Below are 17,126 nucleotides of genomic sequence, written 5' to 3'. Positions count from 1 at the left end.
CGCTCTGTCTGTCAGAAATAATGACACATATTCACCAGCACCTGCCACTGAGATCATCTAAGTTCATAAGTGAGTATAAAGACAAACAGTAGGCTACTAAATATTTTTCTCAATTTAAAAATAAAATAAATTATAATATGAGCTGGTTTCTCTCATTATGAGATAAAAGATCATCCAGAAGGTAAGTACGGAGACTCGCTGTGGTAGTTATAGTCTGGACAGACTTTCTGCACCAGTTTATAGTTCAGACTGTAGAAGTATATGTAGACACAGATGACTTTGAACGGTTTTGAGCAGAGCCACGAGACATGGCTTTGAGTCTGGTCCTGGTCACAGCTATGGGACGGGTCATACCAGCAGCGTGTGCTTTTGGTGCCTCTCTCCACCTTCTCATGCTCCACCCTGCAGTTAAACATCCTCGACTCCACCGAGTGCACAACAGCTTGTTGAGTCGTTGCATCAAATTCCACCGCTTTGCTCGGAGGAACCAGCCCTATGGAGACGTTTCCACCGCCGGTGGTGTTGTATCGGAAAAAAACGCTAAACGTTCCATTGCCATGATCCACAATCTTCCCTGTGATGAACAGGTTGAGGCTTGCGGACTTCACTTTGCACTGGAAATCTCCCCAGCCGAACATCTTAGCTTTGCCTCTTTTCACCGTGAGCCGTTTCCTTGATTGTTGGCCGGACGGGTGTGTCTCCGTCAGGTTCGGGGCCCAATCCCACAGCTCCTGCTCGGGACATGAGCGGAGGCCTAGGGTGGGGTCAGCGTCACGGACATCAGGACTCGATTCGGGCAAAGGGGCAGAATCAGCACACGAAGGCTTCATTGTCATCTTTGGCCTGTCCATGTGTAGAGACCTTGAGGTCAGAGGACTATTTCCTTCGGCATATCTGATCTGAGACAAACCAAATGAGACTTTTAGACTTTAGAGAATGAGTTTTAGACAAAAGAGACACCGAACTAAAAAACTAAAACAAACCATCATATCAGAAAGACAATATCTCCTTGACTTCACCTGACAGCAAATCTGTCATACGAGAGAGCTTTTATTAGTGAGCTCTTGGATCAATGACCCAAATGTTACAGTTTGTTACAGTATATCACTTATCAAAGAGTGGTTTCACATCCAACGCCAGGGGTTAGCGCAATGACAGTCCTGAAACAAATATCAAAAGGTGTCCAGGAGTTGCTTGTAATTGAATTTTGGCCATCAATATCAGATCAAAATGACCTAGAAGAGCATCAGGGAAACATGGTCTGACTTACAAAATGTAAAAGAGACGGTGTTAAAAGAGACACTTTTAACTCTGCAACATCTGAAGAAATAGTTTGACAAACAAATTCTGTCATTTATTTACAGATCCGTGCCGTTATTCACAGGAAATCTCTCAAAGCTCATTTGCATATTTAAATACGACGCATCAAGATTGTGGTTGCTTGTGTGTTTTTAACAGCTTTCTTACTAAAAGTGGTTGCAGTTGACAGGGTGATACTGAGATAGATTGATAGATAGATAGACAGATTGACAGACATACAGATAGACTGACAGATAGATAGACAGACTGATAGATACAGATAGACAGACAGATACTGTAGACTGACAGATAAATAGACAGACTGATAGATATAGATAGACAGACAGATACTGTAGATAGAAATGCATTTTTTAATTCCCAATTAAACTAATACATAGCTAAAGTGAAACACATGGAAATACACTCAAATATAGTACTATAAATGTCAGATGGATAGACAGATAGATAATTATCATGACAAAGAATTATAATTTTTTTATCGTTCTTTACCCCCCCCCTGCTGTGATAACTTAACAAACAACTTTCATCTTGTTGCTCTCATTTACATTTCAGAATTACTTTTTATGATACACAATACAGTGAGACATGCTGCTTTACCGTCAGAATGCTGTGAAACATAATTAACTTCATTTCAAGACTGACAGTTTTCCCAAACAGCTCTGAGCAGGATTACGGCTTTTCCGATGGCAGATTTACAGGAGGCTGGTTTAATGGATTAGGTCTCCAGCAGTTGTACACTGCCATCACACTCAGCTATAAATAAGATCAAGGTGTTCCCAGCTCAGAGTTCATTTTCCAAAACGGGAATTTATGGAGTTGTAACATTCGTAAACATGATTCAAAGCACCCAGACGAACAATAGCACCTTTCCCTTCATTAAAGCACGATGTTCAGTGATGGAATGCCAAGCAAACACAACGGAACTCCAGCAGAGATCATTCCAATGATTCTTATTAGAATGATGAATGAAAATTATGACAAGTTTGAAAACAAGCCATTTTCTTGGTTGAATGCTGGCTTGAAAAGATTTGAGGTTCCAATGTTTCATATATTGTGTTCTGTGTTCTCTCTCTCTCTCTCTCTCTCTCTCTCTCTCTCTCTCTCTCTCTCTCTCTCTTTCTCTCTCTAATAATAAGGTATATATATATATATATATATATCTATATATAGAAAGACATGCTGTTTATAAAATCATATGATATGATTACATAAGTGCTACACCTTTGAAGATTTTTCTAAGGATCAGACCTACTGTAGAAAGACCTGTGCAGTGCAGTCAGTGAAAAGAGGAGTGAAATTCCCCAGCAAAGATAAAATCACGACATACTGTAAGTCATCTGAAACATTCCCAGAGGGAGATATACCTCTGAAACCTGCATCTGCCTAAAGATGAAAAAGAATCCACGATTGCATTGAGAATATTAGTGCACAAGCTACGATTTAACTCCATGGATCATGGGTAAAAACATAAACAGCGTGCCGTAATCAGATGAAGGCAGAGTTAACACTGGAGCAATTCCATTGAACATGTCCAGGTGGAAAAAAAGGAAACCCCAAAAATCGAAACTTATGATATCAACTCAATAGCTCTTTTCACAGAATTCGTATATTGGATCTTTATCTCCAGGGGTCAGACACTTACAGTCACACTTATATATTTATATAAAAAAGCAATAATCCTTTTGAGGCTCGAGCACCACGTTGCCTCTTATTTCAATTAGAGACGAATCGATCTTCAGTCTGATGTGTGAGCTGGACCTTACACAGCGAGCGGGTGAACAGAGGAGGAGGCAAGAACGGAGAGACGGAGAGACAGACGTCAACACAAAACACTCTCACAATGACTCTAGCGTGCAATGCTGGAATGTTGCATTATTAAAAGTATCTGATGAGAAGTCCTGGTCTGATGAACACCGGAAAACGCTTCGAAAACACCAAGAATGACCAACTGCAATTGGAAGTGCAGTATATGAGACAAAATTGGATACAAAAAGTGTACACTTTCTCATTCACAAGATTGCGTTTCATCTGAAAACATGATGGACAAAATTGACTTTTCTGAGCACTATTGATCTCTCCAGTGACCAATACTGTGTTCTTCCTTCACATGATATTCTTAACCAACCATTAAATTAGAATTCCTCCCACTAAAGTACTCAGGCAGAAAGGAAATGCATTTGCATCTATGTGCGTCTGTTAATGCAATCAAGATTCTTCGTTGATAATTATCATAAAAAAGGGGAAGGAGGTTGAAGGAAGGTCTTAGCTGGTTTCTACAGGTCAGGCTGGTCTGATCTGATGGTTTTAGGGGTGTTCAGCTGGTCAGAAGACCAGGGGAACCATATCAAACCAGATTAATTTTTTTGTTCAGATGAGTTGTTGTCAAAAAAGTCAATTCCTGTTGGTATTTTAGAGGATCCTAAAGGGACTTTTGTAAAAATCTCATAAAAAAACTATATATTGAATTAGGCGTAATGTTCCAAAGCTTCCAAATATTATAGTTCTAAAGAATCTGAGGAATTATTGCCTTTAATTAGACATTCTATAGAAATTTCATGTTCAATTTAAGCATTTGATCACATATTTTTAATCCATCCTTCATAAAGCTCTTATAAACAATGTTTAAACAATGTCTTTGATCTTACATGATTGGTAACAGATCCCGTTAGGATTCTGACAGAAATCATGTACAGTATGCATTCCTGTAGGATTTGACAGCCTGTCGCTGTCTGTGATGCTGAACCCTTAGACAGCCAAACACATCAAAGAGCAGATCAACACCCGCAGCCAAGAGACGTACAAGAATTAGAGATAACATGTAAATGTACTTACATCATATATAGCGAAGAGGATCAGAAGGTGCGTCAAACTGCTTGCAATCATCATCATCTAAGGGTTTCTGACTCTTGAACTTTCCTTACAGCCGTTCTGATCCCTGTGAAATTCTCAACGGGGTTCAATGAATTTCACAGGGGAAGCTGATCTTCCCGATTCCAGGCTTGTTCTGCGCTGTGAACACATGGTCACTCCGCTCCATCTGACACTGAGAGCTGTGAAGCTCGAGTCAACCAATCCAGCGTCAGACACACTTTACGACTTTCATTAATACAGCCATTCCTACAATGCAGCATCTTTATCATATCTGTCATCACATAGAGGATAAAAGAGTAAACATTCACATTCATAGACATATACGGAATGAGGATCCTTCAGCATTTATAATATAATGCATACTTGGTTCAGGCTGTTGGGTCGTCGTATTGGGTTGAAAAAAATGAAACGATGTCATCCTTCATGTTTAATACACCAGTATTTATTACCTGTAGGTCATCAGAAAACATAAGCTGTACAAAAAAAGACTTTACAACATGACCATAATCAACAAAGAATCAGCGAGACCACTTTGCAATGTACTAAACATTTCTGTGCAATATAAAAGAAATTAATATGATTTAATACTCATTCTTATTTACAAATGATACGAAACATTCATTTCACCAGCTGCTAGCAGGACGGCCGGGTGAAACGACTCTAGCAGCGTCAATGAATCAGGGGAAAACCAGGAAAGTTGACCAATAAAAAGTCTCTTCTAGAACTACTGTCTGAATGGAAGATATCAGCAGGATTCATAGACTAATACATCTTAGGAATATCATATTCACGCTGTTGTTTCGATATATATAAATTTTCATGAATACTTAAGATTTTATACACCATTTTCTTTTTCAATGCATTTATTTTTAGGGGATAAAGTATAATTATGGATATAGAAATTGATTACTATTTAATATTCTGCTGAATAATTAAACATCTAAAACCGTTGCCGAATGATTCACTGTTTGATGGCTTTGTATATAAGAGACAGCTCAAATTGTGACTATATTTGTGATGCCATAATATTACACAATAAAATATATATCAGATCCCAGAAAAGTGCTACACATGTACAATAACCCCAGAAAGTATTTGCACATTTAAGTCACACTGAATGTATAGATGCATTAGATTACACAATATCAAATCAAGCGACATTAATTATAAATAAATATAAAGCCATTCCTGAATTTTTTTATGACTTTTCACAGTCCTTTTAGAGGCATCATAAATGCAATACAATAATTGGCCTATTTATAATCTATATTAAATATTAGGCTACTATAAGAGAAAACCAAAATTCTGTTAACACTTTTAATTCTATATAATGCTTTAATATAAAATTAGTATATTCAAAACACACTGTCATGTGATACACCAGCAGGTACACTGATTTAAGTTTCACACGGTTTTGATTCAGTATAAAATACAGGTTCATAAGAATCAATAATTCAGGAATCGGACTACACCGGACAGTTAGGATGTTTTTGATTCATTAAAAAGAACTGGCTCACTGTAAAAAATTATTGTTGGTTTAACTTAAAAAAGTAAGTTACCTGGTTGCCTTAAAAAAATTAGTTCATAGAAATGAAACAATTGAGTTAATGCAATGAAGGAGATTGGTTTAATAAATAGAAACTGAACTACATTAATTATCTAAGTTGATTTGACAAAAGATAAAAAGTTGTGATTACAAATAATGATTTTTTTTTTTTTTACAGTAAAGTCAATAGTTTGGGAATTGGACTACACCGAACAGGTCGTGTGTTTCTGATTCACTAAAAAGAAGCACCTTATAAGAGTTCTGACATTGGTGGTGCAAAATAATAGTTTGGGAAACAACATCAGAATATTTTAATACATTGTGTCACTTGTTTCCAGTATTTAAAAATATGCAACCGGTTCACAATCGTATATCTAATGCAAGTACATTCAGACATTTTAAAGTTGATCTTAAGTGTCCAAATACTTTACAGGGTCACTGTATTTTGCATGACCACTGTCCTGTGAGAATTGGCAACAATTAGGAACAAAACTCCCATATTTTTGAATGGATAATAAGGCAGAAACTATCGGTCTTCCCATGAGACCCGTTGTCTTGACACGTACATCATTCATGTAAATATATACCAGACATTGAAAATAGGGCATAAATCCCCCAATCAAAATCATAATACTGTCACAACCACTTTTCCCTAACAACTGTATATCGACCAATTATTATATATTATAAAAATGCCTGAATGGAAAATTATAACAAAAAATACATATGTAAAGTCTGTTGAGCAGAAAAGACACATCATACAGTAGAAACTATACAATGCACAAATGAGTGAAAATAAAAGGACGTTAGGTCTTTAAAGAGTCCCACTCTGAGATTAATTTTACACTTTCTCAGTTATCCCGCTTCATTGATGTGCTCCAGATTCCTATTCTGTTGCCTTGAAGAATCATTGTTCAATGGCGAATGCCTTCCTTGCTGCACTAATATAGTGCGAAATAACTCCTGGAATCAGAGCGGGACTTCCAGGAGAACATGATTCGTCTGGTTTTCACCTTCCATAGAAAGGCTGCATCTTCTGTGAGCAAATGTTGTCCATGATGTGTGTGATATCTGAAGTTCACAAGTGCTCTCTCTACTGTGTGTGTGTTTGTATGGTATGTTTTGGCATTGTTTATTCAATAACTCCCTCCAAAAACATGAATCCTCTCAGCTGGGAAGCACAAGTCGGAAGAAAGTTGTTCTGATAAGAGAAGTCGTAGAAGACCACCAGCTTGACCGCAGTTGCATAATTGACAAATGCTTGTAAGGAACTGAATATAAACAAAGGCATGATCTCACAGCATGTGGAGATGTGTGTAAAGGCTCTTCCAGAACGAGAACGGGAAGTTAAAACAAAGTATGACGGTTTTCTTTTGCGGCTCTGGGATGTTTCTTCTTCCAAGTTGGATTCAAGCGATGAGGGTCCAGTATTTGTGACGGTTAGGCGTTCCTCATTTGGGGGAGTATTAAGGTGAATCTCAAAAACATGCCCAGGTCATACTTTACCCCCAAAACAAACAAATGAAGCTTTATTTTAGGTCTATTTTATTGACTTCATCAGATGATGTTGAATAATGGCACTATTGTCTTCGGTAGAGATGCTTCACAGCAGAATTTTAGTTTCATAATGAATGAACTTTACACAGTGATTGAACTGAACTGGTTATATTTGATGAAGTTTGCATCATTAATTCTGTTACTTTCCTGTTTATTACTGTGAAGCTGCTTTGAAGCTCTATAAAGCGCTATAAAATTAAATGTTGATATGACTACAAAGGCTTTTTGCATTGTGACAATATTTTCATAACAGTTAAGCACATTTACCCTAAATTCTTATTGCTGTAATGTAAAAATTCTCTTTTACTATACTTTTACTATAACTCTGTTTTACTATGTTTCAATAAATAAGTATCAATAATAATTTGTTACATTTATATAGCGCTTTTTCTGGGACCTCAAAGCGCTTCACATAGGGGGGAATCTCCTCAACCACCACCACACAAATGTTGGTTTAACTTAAAAAAGCAAGTTACCTTATTGCCTTAAAATTTTGAGTTCGTTGTACTTAAAAAATTGAGTTAATACAATGAAGAAGAATGGTTTAATAAACAGAACCTCAAAATAGTATGTTATCTTCACACATTAGTTATCGAAGTTGATTTGACAAAAGATAAAAAGTAGTGATAACAAATCATGAAATTTTTTTTAATAGTGCAGTGTGCAGCATCCACTTGGATGATGCGACGGCAGCCATATTGCGCCAGAACGCCCACCACACACCAGCTTACTGGTGGAGAGGAGACAGTGATGAAGCCAATCAGAATATGGGGATGATTAAGAGGCCATGATGAACAGAGGCCAAGGGGCAAATTTGGCCAGGATGCCGGGGTTAAACCCCTACTCTTTTTCGACGGACATCCTGGGATTTTTAATGACCACAGAGAGTCAGGACCTCGGTTCCATGTCTCATCCAAAGGACGGCGCTCTTTGACAGTATAGTGTCCCCGTCACATCACTACACTGGGGTGTTAGGACCCACACAGACCACAGTGAGAGCGCCCCCTGCTGGCCTCACTAACACCTCCTCCAGCAGCAACCTGGTTTTCCCAGGAGTCTCCCATCCAGGTACTCACCAGGATCAGCCCTGCTTAGCTTCAGTGGGGGACTTGTCTTGGGCTACAGGGTGATACGGCTGCTGATAATGATCATGGTAATATTAGTTATATATAGCCTTTAATTTTTGCTGATTTAAATGGATATTTTTAATGAGAAAAATTGCTATTGACAATACTGAGAATTACAAAAACACTTAAATCGTCCAGATGCATTACAGTAAAAAAAGAATTTAGGAACTAATGTGATTCATTGTCATGATGAATAATGCAATATTTAAAACGTCATAATATCACGATGTAAAAAATCTTAAAGGTGCTAAAATTGCCTTTGAATTTAGTTTCTTTTCATCAAAAATATCAACTTTTGAAAATTTTTGTTTTTCTTTAAATGTTGGGGTATAATGTGACGCGGGCATGTTTCAGTGAGATTCACCCATATTCAGAATGTCGATGATATTTTCATGACGTTAGTTCTCAGAGAAAGGCTACATGTCCGCATCACCATCGTACGCCAGGGTCAAGGGTTTCAGTCGGTTATTGTTTTGTCTTCGCTGAGGTTTCTTTGGCTTTTTGCTGAGGACAAAAGAATCAAAATTCTATAATAACAATATGGTTTAAGAATGACTTTAGAATTACTTTTAGGCATACACTGCAGCAACTTAATTCTCTCTTCAAAAAAAAAAGGCACCTCTGTTGACAGCAATTTAATAATAATAATAATAATAATAAATAAATAAATAAATCCAGCAGCCATATTATTAGCTATCACTATGTTGGGTTATTACGATATTTAGCAACTGTAATTTAGGCCATTCATTGCTGCATTTAAGGTTGTCTCTCTCAAAATCTTGCAGTGTGTACATTGCTTGTGTATACTTTATCTTGCAGTATTCGAAAACACATTATATATAATATAAATACAGCATATATGCATATGCATTTTATGGCATATGGTACAAAAATGAAATCATGCAATGTGTGAAAAAACAATGATTGATGATGAAAAATCATGATGATGAGAGAAGATTCAGTAATGACTTATGATGAAATATAATAGGTGCAAAACTATGTCAAGCGTCCATATTGGCCAAATTAGTTTTCAGCATTATTGCAGCATATGATCCAAAAAAAAAATCACTGCTCCAAAACCTAGTGAATTGCCCTAATAGGCATAACAGATGTCCCAAAAGGTAGGAAACATCATGTTGCCTATCGGAAAACCTAATCTGAGCCTAATTCTAAGGCAGAATCACATGTATGCATCACAGAAAAGGCAATCCCAAAATGCATTATGACAAATCAGTGAAAATTGAAAGATGGACAAAGTATAAATATACTTTTAATTCATTCAACACAGAAAAGTGTTGATAAAAATAGTTTAATAGAATTAGCCCTATAAAGCTTACTGTATTATATTTGATCCAGCTCACTAGGTTTTGCAACAGAGTTAGTTTCTTTATCTTTTTTTTGAAAGCCCTAAAGCATAGATAGGCAGCCTACCCGGGCAGCTCGGTGCATTGAGCATCAGAACATAAGGCACAGACTGAGGCCGAGGCACTGGGCAGAGGGGGCTGAGATGATGTCAGGAGATCAGGAGTCTGTTCCTCCGGCCTTTAACTGGCTCTTGACTCTTGACTCGGCTGCTGGCACTCAGGGCAGGTGTACATCAGTTCATGGGCGTCTTGGCCCATCCATACCACCGTACCGTTGGCAGAATCTGGCGTCTCGAGCGACCGCCGGATGGCACAGTAACTGCTGCTCGTGACGGCGAAGGGAGGCATGCATGATGGGATGTGAGTGAAAGAAAAACACAAGCAAACGAATGCATGTAGTGAATGAGAAAATAAAATGAGCGATGACGAAGCAGATGGAAAGTGGCGTCGCTCTTACCATGCGAGGTAAATCATTGACACTATAAACACCAGGAGGACGAAAGCTCCTGCCGCCACACCGTACACCCACGTCTTCAGTGTTCCGTCTAAAGAGGAAAAGCGCTTATGTTTTAGCAAAGTCAAAATGCAAAACTACATAAAGAAATTGAAACTGAATATTTACCTGGTCCAAAGGGTTGCAAGTACCATGTGCGTCCCACGCGGCCAGGCTGAACCGTGGTGGGCAGTGTGGGGTTGATGGCCCGGCTGGTCTTCACATCGGTTTTCTTGTCCCCTGCGGTAGGGATTTCGAGCACAGGGATGGGCGTACATTGCTCCAGCATTCCCTCGGCCGTCAGGACCTCGGTATAGCCCTCCTCGCACATACACACGCCCTCCTGCAGGGGGCAGCAACACCACACAAACACTATCATGCTTTCTGCTTCCTCTCAGAGCTTGACCCAATTCACACAGAGTGCTGTAGGAACCAGTCCTAAAATCCTCTTCACGTTCCATCTTGACTAAATCAACAGTTTTTAGTTAAATGCTTGAAATAAGGTCTGTGGTTATATTCTCACGTTTTATTCTACGACATAAAATACATCAGTATATATGCATCATTTTCCTGTTTTCACTGTAAAGCTGCTTTAAACAATCTGTATTGTATAAAGTGCTATATAAATAAGGTGACTTGACTCGACTAATATGCCATGTCTAAATGGGATTAGAGAGGTTGTTGGGGCCATTAAAGGTCATCACACTGAAGTGGTAAACTCATCTACTAGTCTGCTTTTACAGCCTCATTGCGCTTATAATCATGCTCTGGCAAACTAAACTCAAACTTTCCAAACTGTAGATTTTAGGTAAAGACTGAAAGAGTTGTGGTTTAGCAGTGGTGACGTTGAAGGCGTCCGAACTTTAGCTTTTCACCTCTGAAGATTAGATAGGCTAATAGTTGTGTTCATTTGTGAATATTATCTTTATGAACAAAACGTGTAAGCATCATACACTTTTGTTGGTCACAGAGCTTAATTTCAGCAATGCTCCAAAGCCAATGGGGAGAAAAAAAACGATTGGCTTTTTGACAAGGGCACCAGGGTCATGCTAACTTCCAGGTCGGCCTATAAAAAACTATGTCATTCCTGCAGTAGTCTATTGACCAGGGAAATAAATGTTATCGCCCATCCATAGAGGAAAGAGAACATTCACAAACTTCTCTTTTTTGAGGGTAAACACAAAAATCAACTAGATGTATTATATGATTTGTGCAGCCATCAGTTGTAAAATTTGGTCTTGTAAACTTAGTGAAAAGTAAAAAAGATCATTGATCATGTTTCAGAAATATAGATCAACTGCATCCCCAAAAAACTAAAGTACAGTTTATGACTATGATTTTCTGTTACGTCCATTATAATAATTACAGCTGGAGCAACCGTCGACAGTTACAGACACCCAGGATGAGAATTACAGTAATCCCACAATCCTCTTGTGTCTTACCTCGGAGCAGAATGACTGTGCTTTGTTACAAAGTGGATCACATGACTGGTCCGCCCCTGGCAGTAGCGCTGGAGGGCATCCACCTGGAAGAAATAACAGAGTTCTTTTTCAAGCTTTTGACAAAAAAGTTGAGTTGGAAAAAAAGTTACGTACACCTACCAACCAAAGACGTAACAATAACGTTACTCTACCTCATTCAAAAAAAGTATACTTTTCTATTATACCCCCCCCCCCCCCCCCGCCATTTATTTTTCTTATTCGACAAGGGAATAAGACCATCACAACTTCGGTTTCATTCCGACTTGAAAAATAGTGATAACTGTACATATAATTATTCACTTAGTATTTACAAATAAATCATATCCCACTGCTGCTAAACTTTAGGTATACATTACTTAACTGTCAGTTCTGATTTTACCTTGCGGTGCTGTTGTATTTATTGTCCAAATTATTGTTGTCTTTTTAGTCATCATGACTGTCTACTACTGTATATGTTTTACGAAGGAACTCATTCATATCCATTGCCATGTGATGTGTTAAAAATTACAACAAAATTGACTTTGGATTGCATTTTTGGGAGACAGTATTCTAAGCACACTCTTTGACAACTGCACACTAGTAGTTTAATCAGAAACTACAGAAAATGTGCATCTTGTGCACAGTACACATACTACAAAGATGCTGGTATGATGTTCTGAACAGTCTGCTTAAAGCAGCACTTTGCCAATTCTTTTATAATTATTATGCAATATGCATGCAGCTTTTATGAGCTCATTAATTCAGAAGCTACAATCATTTATTTGTCACACTGCAGGAACGTTAAAAATGACCTATAGTGAAGGCAAAAAGGCTTTTAAAAGTGGTGGAAAAACTGATAGGACCCAAGATGTGCACATTGCGTTATACATTTATATACATTTTAACCCAAAAACTTGATGTTGATTAAAAAAAAAGTCCACAGACACATTATGCATCAACTAAACAAAAGTTTATGAAGGTTTGTACTGGATATTTGTCAACCCTCATTGGTTACTCATTGATGTGACTTAAAGAGACAGATGTACATGTAAAGTGGTGTTGTTCAGCACCTGTGACGTTTATTCCATCTGAGCGTTGACACCAGATCAGCTGAGGACCGCCCATCCACTGGTACTCATAACACTCACCATCTATACGGAAATCAACAGAATAAATATACAGTTAGGTCCATATGTATTTGGACACAGGCACAATTTTTCTTTTTTTCAGGTATTTACCAACACATATTCAAGCTATAGTTATTTAATGGATATGGGCTGAAAGTGCACACTCTCAGGTTTAATTTGAGGGTATTTACATCCAAATTGGAGGAAGGGTTTAGGAATTACAGCTCTTGGGAGAGCCACCCCCCCTTTTTCAAGGGACCAAAAGTAATTGGACAATTGAATCAAAAGTGATTTCATGGACAGGTGTGGGCTATTCCTTCGTTATTTATTCATTAATTAAACAGGTAAAAGGTCTGGAGTTGATTCTAAGTGTAGTATTTGCATTTGGAATATATTGCTGTGAACCTACATCATGCGTTCAAAGGAGCTCTCCATGCAAGTAAAACAGGCCATCATTAGGCTTCAAAAACAAAATAAATCCATCCGAGAGATAGCAGGAATATTAGGAGTGGCCAAATCAACAGTTTGGTACAATCTGAGAAAAAAAGAATCCACTGGTGAGCTCAGCAACATAAAAAGGCCTGGACGTCCACGGAAGACAACAGTGGTAGATGATCGCAGGATCCTCTCCATGGTAAAGAAAAACCCATTCACAACATCCAGCCAAGTGAAGGACACTCTCCAGGAGGTAGGCGTGTCATTGTCAAAGTCTACAATCAAGAGAAGACTTCACGAGAACAAATACAGAGGGTTCACCACAAGGTGCAAACCATTCGTAAGCATCAAGAATAGAAAGGCCAGATTAGACTTTGCCAAAAAGCATCTAAAAAAGCCTGACCAGTTCTGGAAAAGCATTCTTTGGACGGATGAAACTAAAATCAACATGTACCAAAATGACGGGAAGAAAAAAGTATGGAGAAAGCTTGGAACAGCTCATGATCCAAAGAATACAACATCTTCTGTTAAACATGGTGGAGGCAGTGTGATGGCATGGGCATGCATGGCTTCCAGTGGCACTGGATCACTGGTGTTTATTGATGATGTAACAGAAGACAGAAGCAGCCGGATGAATTCTGAAGTGTATAGGAATATACTGTCTGCCCAGATTAAGCCAAATGCAGCAAAGTTGGTTGGACGGCGCTTCACAGTACAGATGGACAATGATCCAAAACACACTGCAAAAGCAACCCAGGAGTTTTTTAAGGAAAAGAAGTGGAATATTCTGCAATGGCCGAGTCAATCACCTGATCTCAACCCGATCGAGCATGCATTTCACTTGCTGAAGGTAAAACTAAAGGCAGAAAGACCTACAAACAAACAACAGCTGAAGACAGCTGCAGTTAAGGCCTGGCAAAGCATCACAAAGCAGGAAACCCAGTCTTTGGTGATGTCCATGAGTTCCAGACTTCAGGCAGTCATTGCCTGCAAAGGATTCTCAACAAAATATTAAAAATGAACATTTTATTTATGATTATATTAATTTGTCCAATTACATTTGAGCCCCTGAAAATAGGGGTACTGTGTATAAAAATGGTTGCAGTTCTTAAAATGTTTACTTGAAATTTTTGTTCAACCCCTTTAATTAAAGCTGAAAGTCTGCACTTCAAATTCATATTGATTGTTTCATTTTAATTTTATTCTGGTGGTATACAGAACCAAAAGTATGAAAATTGTGCCTGTGTCCAAATATATATGGACCTAACTGTACATACTGCAGTCGACACTTTTGGACAGCTGTAGCGAGACTCATTAAGGGTGTCGTCACACTCACATCCTGTTAAAAGTACCAAAATGATTAACCCTATAAAGTCTACTGCATCTAGATGATCAAAACTACTGCTTGAACAAGTATGATCAAGCAGTATCAAATATGATCCATCAGACCTTTGGGGAATGTTTATTAGTTCATCTTTCAGTCATTGTATTATATGTTTTGGCCCACACAATAAAAACTACATATTTTTGATCATAAAAATAAGCATTTAAATATCATCTTACTACGACATCATTGGCAGATATAGAGCGACGACTGGTATTTACATGCATTTTATTAAAATCGCCTGTTATACTGTTATTAAGATCTCGTTCGTTAGAAGCTATTTTATATGAAAATCTGTCCATATAAAAAATCAGCTTGTTCACCAAACTGCATATTTTTTGGGCCCCTGAATAAAACTGAGGTGTTTTTGTTCCTCCTCGACACTTCATACTATATGCCTGATGTATCAAATATGATACTCAAAAAAAAAAAAACACATGCACTTTTTTTTGGTCTAAATACTCAAACTGATTCATTTCAAAATGTGAAAATTTCTTACTATTATTTAATATGTCAGGCTTTAAAGGGGTTAAAAGTTCACCATCTCAATCAATGTTGTAACAAATCAAGCCATAGACATCCAACTGCATTTCATGTAACATTCTTAAATGTATGTTAAATCAGGTGACGTGAAAGGTATTCATTCATGTGGAATTAAATCAAAGTAAAGCAGTGTCTTTATGGCAATGAGAGGAGGAGCATGTCTCACTGGTGCAGGGACGGGACTGCCACTCCTGATCGGGACACTGAGCGAGGTTTTCTGGTTCCTGCGCGATGACGGCACGTGAGCGGACCTGCACCGGAGTGAAGTCCAGACGCTGACCCTTCACACACACTCTCTGACACGGGCTCCAGTCGGACCACTCCATCAGATAACAGTCACCTGAACAGATCAGCAGGAGAGTTGCCTAAAGTAGATGTCCACTAACTGACAACAGCAGAAGTGCTGGGGAAGCTGTCAAACTATAAATTGTAAATGAATCGTTGCATGGCAAAATAAAGTAGTTCAATTGAGGTGGATTCCCCCCTCAACCCCCAACAATTTATTTAGATTACATATTTGCGGAACAAGGCAATAATATGTGCTTTATTTAAGTACTAAATGTAAAAACACAATATCTTAAAAACATTCCCATAAAAATGCAAACCCGACCTCGAACTGTTTAGAATAACTAGTTAATTTTTTATATATATATAAATTTACTCGTAGATTCATCACTCAATAGTGTTGCCATTGAACTAGTTTTTTTCTTATAAATATTTAGGGTAACACTTTAGTTTAGGGTCCAATTCTCACTATTAACCTATTAACTATTAACTATTAACAATTCTCACTATTTACCGGTAATTATGTTTAAAGATCATATATAAATTAATTACTACAGATTGAACATGTTCTGATATATATATATATATATATTATAATTATTTGCTAATATTTTGCTATAATATAAATGTATTTTAGTAAATTATATATCATATTCAATATACTAAGATGGCTTAAAAGTGTGTTTAAAAAAAAAAAAAAAAAACTATAGTGTTGTCATGCTATGCTTGGCTTGCAGTTTTTTTTTTTAATCACAGTATTATTTTTGCTGTTGAAGACAGTTTTTCCCAATAACAGTTTGCATGCAATGACGGCACTCATAGATCAACAGTCCTGTGTGAGTTGAGTCTGTTACCAGGGCAGGGTAAGGTGCAGGTCTCCTCCAGAACAATATTCTCATCTCCATCGACGGCCGGCTCCAATCCAGCACAGAGATCTTCCTCTACAATGCTGCTCTTCCCATCGCTGGAGCCGTCCGACACGAAGCACGACAGGTCCCGGAAACGCAGGCCCACCCCGCACACCACCTCCTGCAACACACATGCACACACAGAGGTTTGAGATGTGAGTGCTGCGCAGTCACAAACACTTCCTAAATCCAAAGATCAAAAGGAGGATTGAAACGGAGGAGGATCAGAGAGAATAACAGAAGAGAAGACGAGGTTGACAGCGAAATTGTGCTTGAAGAGTGAGGAGTTCCAGTGCGGGTTGTTAGCGTATTCAGAGTGTGTTGCGTTGCCCGATTAGCTTCGTTGTACAATAGCATTCAATAAACACTAAATTGTTTGAATTTCATGAGAACAAAGAGGAACAGATTAGATTATAAACTTAAATTTGTTTCCACAAGCTTATTTAACACATATGAAAATGCTGTATATACACTTCCATTCAAAAGAGAAAAAAAACCCTAAATTTTATTCCGCAATGATGCAGTAAATAGTTCAAAAAGAACACTAAAGACATTTATAATGTTACAAAAGATTTTCATTTTAAATAAATGTTCTGTTGAACTGTCTATTCATTAAAGAATCCTGAAATATATCACGGTTCCCAAAAAGATGAAGCAACATTGGTAATAGTGCTGCTTGTTTTTTTAAGCAGCAAATCCGCATATT

General features: G+C 37.9%; 2 protein-coding genes across 2 annotated transcripts in view; both read right to left on the bottom strand.

Annotated features, from left to right (window-relative positions):
• Nucleotides 1-170: 170 nt before the first annotated feature.
• On the bottom strand, nucleotides 171-4,331 carry LOC307005989 (neurexophilin-1; the record flags this gene model as incomplete). The annotated part of the gene is made up of 2 exons (XM_079626573.1): nucleotides 4,153-4,331; nucleotides 171-899 (listed from the first exon to the last, which is right to left on the bottom strand). The coding sequence occupies exons 1-2, from the start codon at nucleotides 4,207-4,209 to the stop codon at nucleotides 171-173; spliced, it is 786 nt and encodes a 261-aa protein (XP_079482699.1). The 5' UTR covers nucleotides 4,210-4,331.
• Nucleotides 4,332-8,711: 4,380 nt separating this feature from the next.
• The window catches only part of thsd7ab (thrombospondin, type I, domain containing 7Ab), a 120,595-nt gene continuing 112,180 nt past the window's right edge, over nucleotides 8,712-17,126 (bottom strand). The window contains exons 22-28 of the mRNA XM_079625461.1: nucleotides 16,367-16,541; nucleotides 15,394-15,567; nucleotides 12,809-12,889; nucleotides 11,721-11,803; nucleotides 10,408-10,621; nucleotides 10,243-10,330; nucleotides 8,712-8,925 (exon numbers count right to left, since the gene is read on the bottom strand). Of these exons, the coding sequence (XP_079481587.1) occupies nucleotides 8,838-8,925; nucleotides 10,243-10,330; nucleotides 10,408-10,621; nucleotides 11,721-11,803; nucleotides 12,809-12,889; nucleotides 15,394-15,567; nucleotides 16,367-16,541 (903 nt within the window). The 3' untranslated portion in view covers nucleotides 8,712-8,837. The remainder of the gene's footprint in view (nucleotides 8,926-10,242; nucleotides 10,331-10,407; nucleotides 10,622-11,720; nucleotides 11,804-12,808; nucleotides 12,890-15,393; nucleotides 15,568-16,366; nucleotides 16,542-17,126) is intronic.

The sequence above is a fragment of the Phoxinus phoxinus genome, assembly GCF_949152265.1.
Source record: "Phoxinus phoxinus genome assembly, chromosome: 10".
Taxonomy (NCBI): Eukaryota; Metazoa; Chordata; class Actinopteri; order Cypriniformes; family Leuciscidae; genus Phoxinus; species Phoxinus phoxinus.
This window is presented reverse-complemented; position numbering and strand designations above follow the sequence as displayed.